This window comes from Podarcis bocagei (assembly GCF_964188305.1).
Source record: "Podarcis bocagei genome assembly, chromosome: 2".
Taxonomy (NCBI): Eukaryota; Metazoa; Chordata; class Lepidosauria; order Squamata; family Lacertidae; genus Podarcis; species Podarcis bocagei.
Window position 1 is genome coordinate 53,370,239 of NC_138126.1, and position 19,175 is coordinate 53,389,413.

The following is a 19,175-nucleotide window of genomic DNA, read 5'->3' on the forward strand; positions in this document are numbered from 1 at the left end:
ATGGATGGAAGCTGCTGAAGTGACCTGTAACACTCTGCTCACCAAGTTCTGATGATGTGAACAGAAGCTGCTAAGAACCAGTAGCAGGTTTTTAAAATATGGAACGCTTCACAAATTTGCGTGTCATCCTTGCGCAGGGGCTATGCTCATCTTCTCTGCATCGTTCCAATTTTAGTATATGTGCTGCCGAAGCGAGAGCAGTAGCAGGACTTTTAAGCTACATTGAATGGATCTTCCCTGCTCAACCACTCCATTTAACAGTCTCTTCAGAAACAGTTTGTTGCTTTGTAGTTGACAATGAGGCAGCCTATTCATTTTAATGGGTTGCTGTTGTTTGTTGCCTCATTTTCTCCCATGATTACTATTCTAAAGAGATTCGATGCCTTTTTTTATTCTTCTGCTTGTAGCTCTGTTTCAGGATGCTCTTAAATGTTAGGAAACAAATGTGTGCCATAAATCATATTTTAAGGGAAGATCACCAACTAATCTTAGGTCCTGGGCAATAAGAGTTGGAGTCCCTTCAGGCCAGTTTTAGAAAGTAAATAATAATTAAACAAAATCTCAGACAGGTTGTGGAGTATGGCAGAATTTTAAAAGTCAAGAGCTTGTCTTGCGCCTCCTCATTTTTCTTACAAAACAACAGTTTATCATCATCAAGAGGCAGGGTGCTCAGTTGAAGACATGCAAAATTAGGGTTGGCAGACCCCCCAGGCCTGACCTGAAGTCTCCAAGTTTGCCTGGCTGGCCCCAGGTGGCAGAGGGAGGGTTTGAATTTCCAGGTGGGTGAGAGCCCCTATTTTAAAAAGTTAACAAACTGATTGTGTGAGCAGCTTGCAAATTTCAGCCTGGTGGGAGCTGACTGCAAATTATTGCATAGACTCTAGTCTAGGCAGAGGTGGGGGCGTGGCGTTATTATTTTTAATGCTAAACAAGCACACAAATAAATCACTGCTGTGGTACACCCACAGTTGTGAGTCCCAAGATTATGATTATGTATCCCCACCTGTTGCCATTGGCTGCAGCCTACCTGTGACATCATGAACGTACATGGCAGCTGAGTGGACATAAAGGTGGGCCTTTTCCTCTTCTCCAACAGAACACAGTGTGCAACAGCTGTGACATTCAGCGTTGCCTTGTTTTCTTCCACTTGTAGGAGGAGAATTGGCAGATGGACGGATGCGATCATCTGGTTGTGAGATGCTATGGAGTGATAATAAGGCAAGGTCACTTGCAGAGCAGGACTGCAGCTTGAAGACAGCCAATACCCACAGCTGGAAAATGGCTGATGTCTAGTGATGGACTTAACGGAAGCTGGCAGGTGTTGGTGGGTGGAAAGTGATAAAGATCATATTCAGAAGCCAGTGGCTGGAGCTGGCTGGTGTTCATGGGTATAAGCTGCTTGGATTTCACCTTTGGAAGCTAGTCAACAGAAGCTGATGGATATTTGTCAGTTGAAGCCAGGGCATGAATATGAACTGGTGGAGAGTGAAAAATGTATGAACATTTTTTGCTGGTGTTTTTCATGAATGTAGGCTGGTGAATGCTTGTGTGTATGAATGGCCCCTATAAAAATGGGAGGTTGCAGTTGCGGTCAGGACAAATGATGTGTGTATCTGTATGAATGGTGGATATTCATGAACAGATGAAACCCATGGAAGATGGCAGGCTGAAATCAGCAGAAGTAGTTGCCAGGTAGAAGTCACTTGAGGTGTCTGGATGCTTTCAGGTGGTAGCCATCCCTTTCACTTGTCTCTCTGGTTCCCCCCCTTTCAGGCATATCTGAAGCCAGTGAAGCTTTCTTGAGACTATAGATGAGAGCAATGAAGAGATGTCATAGGGTGGTCTGAAGCTGGCAAGGCTTTCTCAAGAGCTCCCTACTCCACCCCCTGTGAAAGAAAGAAGGGAACTGCAGAGCTTAAATGCCAGCCAGCGTATATACCAGTAGCTAAAGAAGTGTGTGTGTGTGTGTGTGTGTGTGTGTGTAATACACACACACACATCTACCTGTAGTGCCCACTCTTTTTCTTCGAAGACAGATAACAGAAGGTCAAACACCTGAGCTTATGGTGTGCCCCCCACACCCCCTGTATCTGTACACATGAAGGCTGAGCTGTAAATATTTTTAATGATAAACCCATAAACCAGGCAACTAGCAGCCTTTAAGCCAAATCTGGTCTCATGGGCAACTAAATGGCCCACTTCTCTTTCCTGACCTTTAAGTACAGGGAAAAGAGTCTTTAAGCCAAACAAAGCTTCTTTGCAGCTGGCTTCAACTGAGTGAATAAATATTCTCCTTTACAGATGACAATATTCTGTTTGAGGGACTTTCAAAGCACAGTCCTCTATTGGGAGGGCTGTCTGACCCAAGTTTGGCCAGGAAGAGTTTGCTGGTCAGTTTTCTCCACTATGCTGAAATGTAAATTATAGTAATTATTTGCACATTTGCCTTTCTCCACATTAGTTAGCATATTCAAATTTTATGCAAATCTCCTGCTTTTTTTTTCTTTCTCATTTTGGGCAATACGTAAGGGACAACTCTATGGGAGACTGCCACATGGGCTACATATTTCTTGCAGGGTGTATCTTCCACCTGGCTCAGAAATCTAGTTAATCTAGTTTAAGAATACAGTTGTGTTAACAAAGGGGATGGAGAAAGGACTTGAGTCCTTGTCTTTCTAGTTGGCCAAGTACCTTCTTCTAGTTTGGATGATACCATGACCTCCAGCAGCAAGAAATGTAACAATCTCATCCCATTCCAACACAAACCAAGGCATTCTATGAAGTAACTTATGTTGGTCCACTCCGACAGGCAGCAGTTTCATCCACTCTGACTGGCAGCAGTGAATGCAGCAGATCTTATCAACTCTGCAGAATCAGATGAACATTTGGAAGTGCTGCTGCTCTGATTAATGGATTCCTATGTCAATGGCTCTCAGCTACTCATAGGTCTTACACTTCCTGGCTAAGCAAAAGGGGCAGCTCAGCATATTGTTAGATTTGCTGTTTTATTTAAAGATGGCTAAGGCATGGTGCATCTTTACTTACCTCTGCACAATAATCTGTATAGGGAATAAGATATGATAAATAATTCCTAGGTGCAGGATATAGACTAGATGGTCTCGGGGCTCATTCTAGCTCTTTGGTTACAATTCCACTAGCTCCCAAAGCTTATATAGCCTAAATTGAGTAATGTACTTTAAGAAGTATAAAGAAAATTTGATGCTGATGAAAAAGTACATAGGGCCAAGGATGAGAAACAAAGAATTTCATCTTACTAAAACCTTTTGTTGTCTTTTAGGGAGCAAACAAAATATATTCCACAAGTACTGGGAATTATTTTTTTCTTGCTTGCTGAACCCAATATAGAAGAAAACAAAAGAATAACTCACTTAGGAAGCTGGCATTGTGCATTTGTAAAGGCAACAGCTTTCAAACAGATAATGAAGAAGGCTTGGCTTATGTGGTGAGTTCTTTATAAACTCATTTCCTTCCTGGAGTTCAGGAATTATTCTACTTTGGCCATTGCTGCAAGACTGGAAGAAGCTTCAGTGGGAAGACGCCAGCATTTATTTTCTTTCTTTTTTTAAGAAATAAGGTAAGGTGTGCAATTCAACCATCTTTTAGTTTATAGTTCTATGAGAAAACTTGGCATTACTTAAGTTTCTTATTAAATCACACAGGATACTCTGCTGCATAGCATTTGTTGCTACTTCTGTTTGGCAGTTGGAAACTCTCTTTTCATTTTCCACTAGATTTCATTTCAAGTTCTCTCCTTGGATAGATTCACACACACAAATTACTCTTGTTTTTTGTGAGCTATCAGTATTCCAGGAGAAAACCACTGAAGTGGTATCTTGGGCGTAGCCAGGATTTTTGTTAGGGTGGGCAGAACTGACGTGATTGGTCACTTAGTTAAGTATTTTTATTGTTTTACTTGATCTAGGGGGCAGCTGCCCCCTGCCCCCCCCCCCAGCTATGCCCATAAGTGGGATGGAGTATATGATTAGTTCACTGTTATGGCTACATAGCTCAACGAGGTGGCATGGCCCTCTGACCAGACTGGGGCCACAATGGGAGACCAAGGGTTAAAGCCCACTAATGCCTGTGCCTGGCTCTTAATCTGGGCTGGGTCCCTGTGCTAGCTATTTTTGAAAGAAAATTCATGTGCTTAAGGACACGATTAACATATTGCCAAGTTTGATCCTTACTGGGCTTTACTAAGCTTGTAACTCTTGTTCTCACCAATATAAAATTAAGCTCTGGAGTAAATGTGGTGATGCCAATCTGGTGAATTGCCCACTTTTAGAGATAAAAGCCGGTTATTTCCTTAAATATGTGGCTTTCAGCACATTTAAAGCATTTCATTTCAGAAGTGTGTTCTGTAAACTTGTTTTCTTCAACTTAAATCTCTGCCTAATATATGTAATAATAAAACTTGTGGCTCAGGAAACATGACCTATATTTTTCACAATGATAGAGATGAACTTTAAAAGACCCTTCTGTACCAGAGTAGATAACTTTCATTACACCTTCAGTATGTACGCTGCCCCAACGACTTTTAAAAGGCTGAAAATAATACTCTATCAGGCTGGGGAAAGCTGTCCTAAACATAATGGTCAAAAACTGATGTTTCTGTTGGATCTTCCTCTTTTACCCTGATCCAACTCATTGTGCTTAAAAATGTATTTATATATGTGACTATTCTGTTGAAAGATGCTTAGAGACAATTTACATTATTGAGCTTGCAGAGTGATAATGTAAGCTGAATTATATTCCCTAAATTCTGCTTGTTGTGAAGTAATTATGTCATTATTTCAATAGTACCATGCACTGTCTCTCTGTGTCTCTTACACACACACAGTTCCACATTTACCCTGCCAAAATTAGACTCATTGCATTTTGTGTGACATCTATAAGAAACAACCACTATATACAAATGCCCCCATCCAGCTAAGGAGATAGATCCATGCATATAAGCAGGCTTAAGCATGCATATATGTTAGTGGATCAGGAACCATAGATGTAATTCCAATGCATATCAGAATAAAAATTTAGCAAACACCATCTATATGCACTACAGTGCTTTCAATGGGTTGGCAATCTTCATTCTGGCACAACTAGTCAAACACTTTTTTTTTAGCACAACAAGATGGATCAGGGTGTTCAGGTAATGTAAAAGGCTATTTGTTAATAAAAAGGAAGAATGGACACAAGAGAAATGGCATAGAACTCCAGGCTGGTTTTGCATATTCTTGTGAACACTTGATAATTCAGCACTTCAGCTCAGCGTGTTGACTTCATTGGAAAGCTGTGTATTTAAAGTACCATCAATCAGGTGCTATGGAATTTCTATCTATACTTGATCTGTGATGCATCCATTCATACTTGAAAATCACTATGGTGCTGCTGCAGTCATATGGTGAGCACGCATGTGTGAGTCAGCCCTCAGAGACAGAACAGAGAAAGATGAGGAGAAAGGAAATTAGGGTAATTTGGAGAGAAGTAGATAAATACAAACAACCACTTTAACCTCCATCTCTATCTAATGCATGGTAAAACTAAAATCCTCATCACATGACAATATGATACAGAAAGATACCCTGCAGTGAGTCTTTCTTCATAGTTTGGCATGTTCAGGAAACTAGTTCAATAAGTCATTATATGCAGATTGTAGGAAGTTCTGAAGTTTCAACCCTATATAAAACCAGCTTCTTCTAAACATGAAGTATCTTTTTTTAAGTTTTTGGTTTTTTTGGTGTGTTTTTTGCAAATGGCCACAAATGGGAACACTGAAGCTTCTGACTGCTCAGCAACTGATCCGAATAAAATGAGGAATCTGAACAGTGCAAAGAAATCATCCTAGCACTTCTGAACATATGGAAAGGCAAGAATCAGTGGCTGGTACACCAGACACTGATCATCTTCTATCCTCTGTTACCTTGATATTTCAATGGAAAACCAAGTTCCTGAACCAAAACCACTGACCAGATGAGTTGCTATTCAAATATCCCCCCCCCAATTTAGCCATGTACTCTGGGCAACACCATTTTCTAAAATAATGGGTTAAACAAGAGGGAGTCAACATAGTGCCCTCCAGATGTTGCTGAACTACAACTCCCATCAGCCCCAGCCAGCATAATCAATGGTCAGGGATGATGGGAACTGTAGTCCATGAAGATCTGGAATACTTGGGGTAACCCTGAACACTATACAAAAGCAGCATGAATCTCTTCTATGTCTCTTGTTGCCACTTCTCCATATCATTTGAGGATGCTGAATGCCATATACTGTATAGGAGCAATTTGTGCAGCATATTTTCAAAGAAATTCTAGAATATCTATTGGTAGAATCCAGTGGGCAAAATTTTGCATTCTTTTTTTGCTGTAAAAAACAGAGCAACAAATTGCATTGTTCATATTCTTGTCCCATAGCTGCGATCATGAACAAAGTAAAGATCTCCTCCAATGCTGGGATACTGGTCATGCTACTGTTATTAAGCACAGCTCAACCCAAGCCCTGCCCACCCTGTTTGTGTGAGCAGCAGGAAGACCTAAGGGGTTGGATATTAAACTGCAGCTCTATGGGGCTAAAGGAAATGCCTCCCCTGTCATCGGAATTATGCCACTCTTGCCATACCATCAACATTCTTCATCTGCAAAACAACAGTTTGATGACAGTTCCTCTTGGTGCACTGGACAACTTAATTTACCTGAAAGAAGTTGATTTCTCCAACAACCCTTGGCACTGTGACTGCTCTATTTTATATTTCAAGCAGTGGCTGGAAGACTTCAGTAACGCTTCTCTTGCCAACCTTCAATGTGCATCTCCGGCTTCTGTAAAATCGAGAGCCTTGAGTCAGCTGACTGGGAATGAACTGGAAGGATGTAGGAAGCCTCAACCAATCAAATGCCTTGATTTCTTTTGGAGAGACTTTGCTCTTATTTTTGTGGCAATTGTTGTCTTAATTTTAGCAAGGTGCATTCTACAATACTCAAAAAAATTAACTTCCCAAGCTGCCAGGAAGCTACATCCTTCTGAAGTCCCACTGCTGCAGATTCATGACCTGGAAAAACAGAAATAAAAATGATCTGCTGCGGTGACTAATAGCTCTTCAGTAAGATTACCAAAGTCATCTGTTGAAAAGGTTGTGTTTGTTCAGGCTCCAAGCGCATACAGAGCCATGACTAAATGTCCCTTAGGCTAAAGAAATAGCACCAGTTATATTCTGTTTGTTCTTGCTGATTACATAAGAACTTGTACAATGTATGTAGTTACTTTACGTTTTCCCAAATGGCAATACCCACACCCTACCCTTGATGCTTCTGTGAGCCACTGGGGTGAAACCAAGGATAACCAAATTCTGTTAGCTGTGTAAATAATTATGTAGTAATTATTACTACATGTGCTAATACCATAGCATGGGGTAATGGAAATGTGCTCTCATGCACCATGGTTTCTACTGCTGTGGCACTCAACCATATAAACATTCCCAAAGATAATTAATAATATCACTGCTATGCAAACAGAGCTATGTATATGAAAAAATAGAGTTTAAGTTAATCTCAAACTAAATTAGGTACCAGGCCAAAGAATTTAGAACCTTAAACTCACGCTCTTGCCTAAAAGGGATCTGGATTAGAGAGCTCAGTTTGCTGTTATCTCTCTTTTATGTTGCATCATTTATTAATGTCCTATAGCAAACTATTTTAGAGCCCAACCAAAAGCCTGCTGTGCTTGGGATAGAATTTATGGTGTGTATTAATGTATCATATACCCCACGAATATACTCTGAATAGAGAACACCAGTTCTAAAAGTATTTGTCTTTTAAGCACGTCTGTCTTCAGGAAATGGATGACTGAATTTCATGGCTTTGTCACTGAAACTTTAGTACTCTTTACTGATGAGTCTTCATCCATTGCATACTGTTGCTAACTAGTAAGCCCAATAGCGACTTTGCTTGCAATAATGTTAGTTATGAGTTTACAGTTGTAACGGTCTGTACACCCCCTGCTTCAAGACACCATGCTGGCTTTATTAGGATGCATCAGGATGCCTTTTGTTATTTAAGAGGACATAAATCCTCAAAAACGAGCAAGGTGTTTGTTGGTTTAAATAAAGCATGCTGGTAGATCACGCGCAGGAAGTTCTGTGGCATGTTTCCACAGCTATTCTTTTTCCAGTTTCATTACTTAAACACACGCACACACACACACACACACACACACACGGGGGGGGGGGATTGCTGAGTTCTCACTTAATGCCAGATATATTTCAGAGCAAGGATGGGGAACCTTCCAGATGTTGCTGGATTACAACTCCCATCACCCCTGACCATTGGCCATGCTGGCTGGGGGTGGCTGGAGTTGGAGTCCTAAAAACATCTGGAGGGCCACAGCTTCCCCTCCTCTGGTTTCAGAGGATGCTATGGCAGTGACCCATATTATTTCTCAACAGCTCTTATGAGGATGGCATAATATCTGAATTTAAGAAAAGGGTATTGGGTGAAGAAATGAGTGGCTGCTCCATGAGTAGGAATTCTGTCCACCATTTCTGAAGTAGGAACTCTCTCTTATCAACAGCAGGGGTGCTTCCAGATTGGGTCTTTTAATACTACCCAGTCATTGCTCTTCCATGGTAAGCTACATGTGGAATTGAAAATGGCTATGGCCACCAAAATGTGGAAAGTCAATGTATGTGCATCATGCAAGGTTCTGTCCATGCTAGTAGGCATCATATAAGGAGGGTCAATGTGCCTGAACACACCATTTTGGTGAAATGTTTATTTTAAATTTTCTACTGAAATATTTTTTTTTTTTAAAGTGCCATTGTGTTTTAAAGTGCTATAATGTTTTTAAGGCAGACAGAACAGAAAGCCAAAAATCTAAAAATGAAAAAGTCAAAATGTCACCACTGCTGATTGCTGGGTGATCATCAGATTTTTTTCTAGCAGTTGTCAGCTGAAATCCAATTCAGGAAGTAAAAAAAAAGGCAGAGGCAAAGTCTGGAAACCTTGATATCTGTTTGCAGCGTGCATGAAATACTGAACCTACATCTGTGCCAATTTCTGTAATAATTAGGGACTCTCGAAGAATCTTTAATTTAATTCTGGTTTGCCAGAAGTGACTAAGTCAAGTGACTTAGTACACATGACCCAGAAGCTGTACGCAGGCTCCCTCAGCCAGTAAAGCGAGATGAACGGTGCACCCCCAGAGTCGTCCGCGACTGGACCTAACGGTCAGGGGTCCCTTTACCTTTACGACTCTTTAAACAACTGACAGCACAGTCATACACATGTCAACTGAGAAGTAAGTCCTACTAATGTCCTGCATTTATTGCCAAATAATTGAGTATAGAATCGTATCCTTTGGAGCCTAGCTGCATTTGGATAAACACACAGTTCCTAAAATATATAATTGGTTGGCATCCATCTGTCTTGTGAGACAATGGAGGAGTGCACCTTTGGGGGTGAAGTCAAACTATTGGAAGGTTACAGTACCTGCTGTGGCTGTAGAAGCCAATACAGGTGTTTTGTTGGAGTGGGGGGCAGATGAAGGTTTTGCTGCTAAAGGTGCACCATGGCATTTCTTCTCTCTGTGCTCCTCCCAGCAGTCATTCCTCCTCCTCTGCTGTTGGTACACAAACTGTCTGTCTTGTCTCCAGGCACTGTGGTCATCTGCAATGGATTCCCACATGGCCAGGTTAAATTTGCCAGCCTTCATGTCACGTTTGCAGACACCTTTGTAATACAGAGTTGGTCTGCCAAGAGGCCTGGTGCCTGAAGGCAGCTCCCCACACAGCACGTTCTTGGGGATCCTGCCATCTTCCATGGCTGTGATGATACTTCAGCTCATGTCAACTTAAAATGGACTAGCCCAGGAACTAATGAGAAGACTTCTGTGTTTGGAAGCTGTTGAAAGGCCAGAAATGAATATGGTGCAGAATGGTGAATGTGACAGTATTTCTTTGGAAACAAGTCTTCTTATGAAAGTCTTAGCAGAAGTCATTGTGGAGCAGCAGTCTTTCCAGTAAGCAGAATTCTTCTTATCAGGTGGGAACCACTGTGCCTTTATCTGGGGGAATCCTTCCAGAGCAGGAGCTAACAGGCTCCGAAAGAGGATGGAGGGAGCTGTCACCAGCTTATCTTGCCCAGCCACTTCTTTCAGGAGCACTGGGCCACTTCCCACGCAGCCAATCAACTCCAGCTGCACAGTGCATGCTGTTGATTACAGTCCTTGCTGCCACAACCTGCAGAAAGGCAAGAAATTACTATGGCCTGGATCTAAAATGGAACATACAGAAAAAGGCTTCTCCAAGGGATTTGCGAAAAGCCCCTCAAGGAGTCTGCTGACCAACCCTACCTTCTCGTACACACCGAAGAGTGTGCAGTGAATCCTGCCTGCAAAATCAACATAAATACTCTTAAAAAACCAAAAATAAAAGAATGCAGAGCTGTAAACAGATTGATCTCCTCATGTGTTTTGGACTTGAGGTAAGTGCCAGTATCTCTATGCATCTTTTCTCTCTGCAGTAGCTACACTTATGCTCTCTGTGCTGTCCATGACATGGTGTACAAATGAACTCTATGGTATATCCAAACATTGCAGAAATAATGAGAGAAAAGCACAAAAAGTTTAGTTTATTTTTTTAAAGGGACCTGCATGCCCATAGTAGCAAAGAAAAGGTTTGAATATTTTAAGCGTTTTTCCCTTTCTTGATCTTTTTTTCTTCTTTCTTTAAAGGCGGTATTGGCAAAGTTCTTCATTGTATACTGTAAGGCATCTCAGTATTTTAAAAGGTTTTGCATTTGGTTGTTAACTAACAAAATTAATGGCCCAGAGTAATATAGAAGGATAACCTGACATTATTCTTCAAATCAAGTACTGTTTCTTTAGCAACCCATTGATTTGGGTAACTGACAGTTTAAACGCTACTGTGTAAAGTACTTTGGTTTCACTTGGATAAAAGTACCTAGGTTTTTTCCAGTGAAAATAAACAAACTGATCTCCTTTATAAAACGAACCAACCACTGTCAACATGTTTGGAGCATGCATAAATCATAACACAGGGGGTAATTTAACATTAATGGCTTTAATTTGCTTTAACGTTTTCATTCACGATATGGTACATAATTAGATCTTATGAAAGGTTTGTTCTGTGCATTTCATGCATCACAAGGTTTTCCTGCTCATTTGCTACAGATAAGCCTTTAGCTCTCTTTGGAGAACACAGCAGGAACTGCTGCTGCATCAAAAAGTGAAAGCACACAAGAAATTAAGGGATGTTCTCAAAAGTGGGGTGGCTGGTGCTCAACGTTTGTTAGCAGGGTGCTGAGCTCCTCTCTGATATCCTCCTTCCCTAGAACCAGGAACAATCTGTGACTGTTTCTTTATCCTGTTCTGTTTACCATCTATTAACCTGGGTAGGGAAAACCAAGCTAGGACCACCACTTGGCCTTAGCAGAATGCTTCTCAAAATTTCTGTTTGTTGGCTGCCTCCGTACCCAGAACTCCCCATCAGTTCCATGAGTAAGCATGTGGGTCTATATGTGCAGCTCACTGCCATGTGCTAAGACAGGATAGTTTTCCAACATTGTCATTACAAGAACAACGGAACAGGGCAGCTTTGCTTTTGTCTTAAAACCACATGCAGGAAAATACAATTGGGTACAAAGCTGCAATTTATCCTAAGGTAGGCTGTACTGGCCATAGGATCCTCTCCCTAGCTAAATCTTCATGCCTCCCATGTGTCCCTCCTCCAACCCCATAGGACACCCTTACATAATTTGAAAAACTAGCCCACAGGGCATTATTGTATGTGAGGCTTTGTTGTATTTAGATCAGTCCCACATGTCCTGAAACATGGTGTGGGTTTTTCTGTTTATACCCAAGGAAACTCAGTCTTTTGAATTAAACGATGTTTACTGGACAAAAGTTAAAAACTCTCTCTTCTAATATGTTAATCCATCTGGTCCAAACACTGCAGTGAATCCTGCAACCATCAACAAATCTGTAAGCAGGCACATCTATTTAGTGCATGGAGAAGAGGGATGCTAGTTTGAACTGCCATCTTGACTCATTTCCTGCACTCACTGTTCTTCGAAATGTGTAAGATGGTGATGCTTACATATGAAATGTGTGATATATAAAATTATTATGAATTGTCTACAGAAAGCTTCAGGTTCACCACCTCTGAACAGCAAGCTCCACCAACTCCCTGAAATCTGCTTTCTTCAGACAAGATTCTCGAGTCTAATCCCACATTTGAAGAAGGACTCTTCTTGTCCCTTCAGAGGTTAGTATTTAGTTATAAAAGAGATAGCCCATAAGGAACAGGAAGCGGAGATGTAGCTCAGAGTAAGGAATGTTTTCCCCCTTCCTCTTCTCTCTCCCCCACTCTGGCAGTGGTCTCCTTGAATATGCCCACCAGAGATAATTCCAAAACGTCCCATAGAGGAAAACATTAAATCAAAAGTTAAACTGATCCTCAGTCTGATGTTTCAGTGATGGCCTGGTAAAACAAACAATAAATTATTCCCTCCAAAGTAATCTTCCCCTTCCCCATGGATGCCCACATGCTATAGACTTCCTACATGGGTGATGAAACTGCAATGGAAGTGTGCAAAACCTATGTGTAGACTATAATGAGTGGCAAGAGCACACCTGAGAGTATACAATGGCATGCACCCATGTCACTTTGTGATGCATACAGAAGACCATCTATGTGCAAGTTTCATGCTGTTTTGACAGGAAAGTGTAGGAAATCTATATCAGCCACTACTGGAGCCTCCCTTTATAGGAGAAGGGAACAGTTGATTCAGCTGCAAAAGTATAGAATGGGGAGGGGAGAGGCATTATTTCCTGTTAAAGTAAAATCTTTGAAAAAATACTATACATTAGTACAACATTCATGAATGTGCTGTGACTTATTTCTTTGCACTGATGCCATGATTTCAACTTTCAGAATGGTCACAAGTCAAGGAATAGGATTACTGATACTTCTGTTCCTTGAAGCCACATCTGCAAACTCCTGTCCGCACCCTTGTACATGCTCTCCACCTGATCACAACCCACTAAAAGTGGACTGTGGCTTCAGAGAGCTGGCAACTCTTCCACTTCTACCCAGTTCAGTCCAAGAACTGTACCTCCAGAACAACAATCTGGAAACAATACCTGCAGGTGCGTTTGATAATCTTCAGGCACTGCGTATCATCAATTTATCTAGCAATCCGTGGCATTGCGACTGTGGAATTATGTACTTGAAGAACTGGTTAGAAGACCAAACGGGGAACACGTTGATTAGCGACATTAGATGCTTCACTCCACCTTCACTTCACAAAAAAGTAATATCTGAACTAAGAAGGAGTGAGCTTCCTTCTTGTTCCACACCCCGAAGATTATGTTCCGATTTCTTGTTTAGCGACACATTCCTCTTCTTCTTCATTTTTGTGCTCTTTCTCTTCCTGTGGGTTTTGATTACAAAAAGGCCTAAATTTAAAGTAGAGATTTGCAACAACAGCATGGAGATCCCAAACACATTACCTTCAACTTCTTATCAGCTGAAAAGAAGAACAGCAAGAGTCTAGAGTAATTTATCACTGCTAGTGATTACTGCGTGTTAGATTGCCAAGTGAGAAGAAAGGTCAAGCAAATGATTTCTGTTTATCATTAAAACTGAAAAGAATTGTTATTATTGGCTTTTCATTTTAAGGGATGGGAAGTCAATTCATCAAGAATGTGCTCACTGCACAAAAACCGCCATATGCAACTTTAAAAGACTTTAGCGTCCTTATTTTAATCATTATGTTTCTGATTTATGATGCCTTCATGCTGCTGGTAAAAGCACATCCTGCAATTAGAGGTGCAACTCGGCTCTGAGATCTGGACCATTATTACAGTTTTAGGCTAATAGGTCAGTGCATAGGGCTTGCTGGCTCTGGCTGAGCTGAGCTCTTTCCTGGTTGTGATCATCACCATATTGATAACCCATCAGCCCAAGCCTAGAGGTTGATGTGGTAACATTTGGTACAAGCAATGGGGAAATACAGTGTTCATGCTCTGTTAGCCCTCTGTTTATGCGACTGCTTGCATGTCAGAGAATTATCAATAACTGTACACAGTGTGTTGTACATGGAGCTGCCCTTGAAGATGGGCCCAAGATTGCAGTTAGTGCATAATACAGGGGGTAGAATTCCAACCAGCGCTACTCAACACAATCTGCTGCAATGTTGACAGACAGACCCTTCACTCCGGTCATATGCCAATGCTTTCCATGGGAACTTTAGTGGAGGGTGGCCCAGGACCATTGGGTTCGGCCCCAGATATTGTGTTCTTCTCACTCCACCCTTTAAAAGAAAACTTAATTTAAACATTTTGCCTACAGGGAGGCTGGGCACCTGGCAAAGCACAGTGCCAATGAGACCCAACTACTCGTGCCTTACTTTGCCCACAGGCAAAATAAAAAAATTCCTTCCAGTAGCACCTTAAAGACCAACTAAGTACGTTCTTGGTATGAGTTTTCGTGTGCAGGCACATGCAGTAGTTGGTTGCGATGGAGAAGTAGGGATATGAGGGTGGGAAAGGGGCATGTTAGATGTTGAACAAGACTTTTTTTAGCTTTAATATGTCCATAAAAAACCACTTGTTGCGGATAGGATTGTGGACAAAGTTGAGGGCCCAGTCTACATAATGGTGTATGGGACCCAGAAAATACTGCTGGCACACAATAGCTCAGAGTTAGCCATGACAAGAGCTAGAGTTCCTCCTTCCGCTCTGAAAACTGGCCTAAACCACCAACCATACATATAGATCACCATATGCAAATTTTATGTAAATTTGTGCCATCTCAGACACATGTGCATGCATGCACAACACATTTTCCTATCTCAAATATACTTTAGCTACACTGAAGTCTATAAACGAAACCCATTAATTTGATTCTTACGCCAACTTAATTTTTTTCTGATACCCATCTCTCACATACATGTGAAAACAGCTTGAAATGTCTTTGTTATGGTACATAAAACAGACAACTATTTAAAGAAGGAGCTAAATGTCCATCATTATGACAGATGGAAGGTGAAGAAGGGAGTTTATATTGCAAGGAATATCAGGGGAGCAGAATAGGCCAGTTCACAGACTACAGTGCTCTTGCAGGACAATATAGCCCTCTAAGTCATAATACAGTGGTGCCTCGCAAGACGAAATTAATTCGTTCCGCAAGTCTCTTCGTCTTGCGGTTTTTTCGTCTTGCGATGCACGGTTTCCCATAGGAATGCATTGAAAATCAATTAATGCGTTCCTAGGGAAACCGCCTTCAGACCAGGTCCGGGGACAGTCTGTCCCCGGACCTCTTCTGAAGGCTGGGGGGGGGGACAAGGGCTTTTCTTCCCACCCCCAGCATTTTAAAAAACCCTGGGACAGCGGAGGACTTCTCCGCTGTCCGGGGCGATCTTAAAATGCTGGCGGGCGGCATTTTAAAATCGCCCCGGACAGCGGAGGACTTCTCCGCTGTCCGGGGCGATTTAAAAGCCCCCGGGAAGGCAGGCAGGGGGGACAAAGACTTTCGCCCCCTGCCCGCCTTCAGAAGGTGTCCCCGCCCCCCCGCCCCACTTCGGAACAGCTTTCCGAAGTGGGGCGGCTGGGCCAGGTGTCCCCGCCCCCCCTCCCCACTTCGGAACAGCTTTCCGAAGTGGGGCGGATGGGGCAGCTGTTCCCGCCCCCCCGCCCCCCTTCGGAACAGCGTTCCGAAGTGGGGTGGATGGGGCAGCTGTTCCCGCCCCCCCTCCCCCCTTCGGAACAGCGTTCCGAAGTGGGGCGGATGGGGCAGCTGTTCCCGCTCCCCTCCCCCCTTCGGAACAGCGTTCCGAAGTGGGGCGGATGGGGCAGCTGTTCCCGCCCCCCCTCCCCCCTTCGGAACAGCGTTCCGAAGTGGGGCGGATGGGGCAGCTGTTCCCGCCCCCCCTCCCCCCTTCGGAACAGCGTTCCGAAGTGGGGCGGATGGGGCAGCTGTTCCCTCCCCCCCTCCCCCCTTCGGAACAGCGTTCCGAAGTGGGGCGGATGGGGCAGCTGTTCCCGCCCCCCCTCCCCCCTTCGGAACAGCGTTCCGAAGTGGGGCGGATGGGGCAGCTGTTCCCGCCCCCCCTCCCCCCTTCGGAACAGCGTTCCGAAGTGGGGCGGCTGGGGCAGATGTTCCCGCCCCCCGCTTCGGAACAGCGTTTTAAAATGCTGGGGGTCGGCAGCGAACGCTCCCGACCCCCAGCATTTTAAAATCTCCCCGGGACAGGGGGAGATTTTAAAATGCTGGGGGTCGGCAGCGCTTCGCTCCCGACCCCCAGCATTTTAAGATCTCCCCGGGACAGGGGGAGATTTTAAAATGCTGGGGGTCGGCAGCGCTTCGCTCCCGACCCCCAGCATTTTAAGATCTCCACGGGACACGGGGAGATTTTAAAATGCTGGGGGTCGGCAGCGAACGCTTCGCTCCCGCCCGCCAGCATTTTAAGATCGCCGGGGCAGGCGGGGGGAAGGCAGGCGGGGGGGGGAGCAAAGACTTTTGCCCCCCGCCGGCCTTCAGAAGAGGTCCTCTTCTGAAGGCCGGCTGTGGGCGAAAGTCTTTGCTCCCGACCGCCAGCATTTCCCTATGGGCTTTCGTCTTGCGATGCAAGCCCATAGGGAAATTCATCTTGCGAAGCGCCTCCAAAACAGAAAACCCTTTCGTCTTGCGGGTTTTCCGTCTTGCGAGGCATTCGTCTTGCGGGGTACCACTGTAGTTAATGTGGTAGCATGGTTCATGCACACAATGTTCCACCTAGTAAGAAAAAATCCAGACGGGTTGAAAACTCAAGTTACTAGCTCTCAGGGAGGAGAATTTCCCCCTTTCCCATCCTTTTATTGCTCACAATAGATGAATTACATCTACCTCCCAGGTCCCACCACCAGATGTCATATGGGGAACTGCTGGATAAACCATCTTCATAGACTTGTAGAACTGGAAGGGACCCTGAGGATCATCTAGTCCAACTACCAGCAACTTTTCCATATGGGCATAGTACCTGTAAACTTGGTGTTATCAGCACCGTGCTCTAACCAACTCTGCTATTGGCTCCACACTTTCCCAGTTCTTAAATTCAAATGCTTCCATGGGATGCCTACTCCCTGGGCAGAGGTCTATTATTTAGAATCCCATAGAGCTATCAACAAACTAAAACAAAGACTAGCTTTCCCCGTTTCTTTCCTCGTAATAAAGAATCTGAGCAGACATTTTTCCAGTTCAGCAGAAATCACTCATCCAAAGCCCAAGCACGGGTAGGAACGAAAGCGCAAAGCAAAAGAATTACAAAGAACAAAGCATTTTTCTTTCTCGGATTACCTGTGGAGTGAAAAGCATTTTACCAAGGTTAATAAGAACTCGACGTACACTTCAAGCTAAGGAATGTTCATTTGGAAACACCACACTATTTCTCTCTGTGTTTTATTAGTACAAGTGAAAGGGTAAGACAGTTAAAATGGCTGCACGCTATAGAACAGGTCTCATTAGTATTCTGTAAGAAAAGTGGCCGATTTTTCTCTCACACACAAGACTTCAGATTATGTTCACATGCCTGGGCTGCTAATGCTTAGCAGCCAATCTTAATGAGAATCTTGCAAAATCAATCAAACCCTATCAAATATCTCATGGATGTCATGGTAAAAACAGAATGACTATAGTATATAACATCTGCATGCTAACAAATAGTGTGTGTTAACTGGATATATTCTTAGCCATTTTAAACATTTGAATGGATTTATCCAAAATCCATTGCATATCTTTTACATTGTATTAATTGGCACCCAAGACCTGGTGCAAGATGTAAGTGTTGTCAAACCAATCCTGGGAACTGTACTTTGTTAGGGGTGCTGGGAATTGTAGCTCTGTGAGGAGTAAACATCAGTCTCCATGATGCTTTGTGGGGGAGCTATGTGCTTTAAATGTATGGTGTGAATACAGCCTAAGTAAAAATAACTGAAACAAGATAATCAGTACAATTAACCATGTGGTGGGGCAACATACAACATCCTGAACAACAAAACGCTTGAGAAAACAACCACATTTTAAGATGGCACTGGAATGAGGGGATATGGCGCCAGTCACACCTCAGAGGGGGACGCACTCCAGAAGTGGGACACCGCCATGAGGAAGGCCCTTTACCGTATTGTTGGTGGAGGAAGCCTGCAGCACGTAGAGACACAGTAAAGAGAGGCTGAACATAATGTGCAACTCTGAGAAATGTGGCACTAAGAAGGGGCTCCTTAGGAGAACTTAAAGCTTGGCGGGCAGGACAGTAGAAACACTAGTTTGCACCTTTTTCATGGAAAAAAAAATCATTTACATGAAGTAGTTTCTATATTGTGTCTGTTTCAGAGGTGTTGTTTCCAAATACAAAAATCCCTAGGTAACCTATCTAAGATGATTTGAAGAGAAAATCAAAAGGTACTCACAATTTGGCTATATAGTACTGTACTGTATCAATCTGAAACCATTAACTGTAGCTGTCAATCTCAAATAATGCACACGACATGAACCTTCACACTTGTTTCAGTTGCCCATTCTCTGGTAACTTTTAGGTTCAATTGTTGCACTTCTTTATATTTGGGCTGCCTCTGAAGACAGTTCTCCAGCAAGGGCAGAATTCAGAGGTTAGATTACTAACTGGGACTAGAAGGCTTATAACAACCAATTCTGGCCTAAATGCACTTGCTACTGATTGGTTTCCAGGCTCAGACTGCTGGTTTTGACCTATAAATATAAAGCCTTAGGTGGTTCAAGAACTCAATACCTGAAGGGCCACCTCTTGCCACTAGCCCAGAGCCTGCAGTCTTCATCAGAGGCCCTTCTCCTTGTGCCCCACCCAAAGGAAGTGTGGAGGCTAGTTAAACAAGAATGGGCTTTGTCCCTGTGGTGACACCCCATCCGTAGAATGGTCACCCCAGAAAAACATACTTGGTACCATTATTGTCTGTTTTTAGGCACCAGTCTAAAACATATTTATTTACCCAGGTGATCAAGTTAGCCTTTACAGGGGTGCACATGTTTCAGTTGGGTGGGATGGGGCGGGACAAGCACACACTATATGATAAACAATATGTTTCAAGTATAACCAAGACGTTTACAGCACATGCCTTCCCCAAAGAATCCTGGG

The 19,175-nt window shown here is 43.1% G+C and overlaps 3 protein-coding genes across 12 annotated transcripts in view; 2 read left to right on the forward strand and 1 right to left on the reverse strand.

Moving 5' to 3' along the window:
- LOC308577174 (uncharacterized protein) overlaps positions 1 to 19,175 on the reverse strand; it is a 105,043-nt gene that overhangs the window by 66,058 nt on the left and 19,810 nt on the right. For 8 of the 9 annotated variants that reach the window (XR_014003481.1, XR_014003482.1, XR_014003483.1 and 5 more), the window contains 3 exons: positions 9,498 to 10,246; positions 6,710 to 6,833; positions 1,028 to 1,805 (listed from right to left, as the gene is read on the reverse strand). Coding sequence is in view for 1 of the 9 variants with exons in the window: in XM_081177207.1 (XP_081033333.1) it covers positions 10,139 to 10,246 (108 nt within the window). In the remaining 8 variants the exon portion in view is untranslated. The remainder of the gene's footprint in view (positions 1 to 1,027; positions 1,806 to 6,709; positions 6,834 to 9,497; positions 10,247 to 19,175) is intronic. The other variant, XR_014003484.1, reaches the window with a different exon arrangement.
- LOC308577117 (platelet glycoprotein IX-like) lies at positions 3,431 to 8,992 on the forward strand. Of its 2 annotated transcripts, none has more exons than XM_081177144.1 (2): positions 3,431 to 3,463; positions 6,432 to 8,992. In XM_081177144.1, the coding sequence occupies exon 2, from the start codon at positions 6,440 to 6,442 to the stop codon at positions 7,079 to 7,081; it is 642 nt and encodes a 213-aa protein (XP_081033270.1). In that variant the 5' UTR covers positions 3,431 to 3,463; positions 6,432 to 6,439; the 3' UTR covers positions 7,082 to 8,992. The 2 variants fall into 2 exon arrangements, with proteins under 2 accessions (XP_081033270.1, XP_081033269.1); XM_081177143.1 differs by lacking the exon at positions 3,431 to 3,463 and adding an exon at positions 3,474 to 3,595.
- On the forward strand, positions 10,255 to 13,687 carry LOC308577136 (platelet glycoprotein IX-like). Its single transcript, XM_081177153.1, has 3 exons — positions 10,255 to 10,490; positions 12,169 to 12,292; positions 12,962 to 13,687. Exon 3 carries the CDS (start codon positions 12,963 to 12,965, stop codon positions 13,581 to 13,583), a length of 621 nt encoding a protein of 206 aa, XP_081033279.1. The 5' UTR covers positions 10,255 to 10,490; positions 12,169 to 12,292; position 12,962; the 3' UTR covers positions 13,584 to 13,687.

Excerpts from the sequence above, each read along its gene's own strand:
- LOC308577117 (XM_081177144.1), top strand. The coding sequence starts at position 6,440 with ATGAACAAAGTAAAGATCTCCTCCAATGCTGGGATACTGGTCATGCTA.
- LOC308577136 (XM_081177153.1), top strand. The coding sequence starts at position 12,963 with ATGGTCACAAGTCAAGGAATAGGATTACTGATACTTCTGTTCCTTGAA.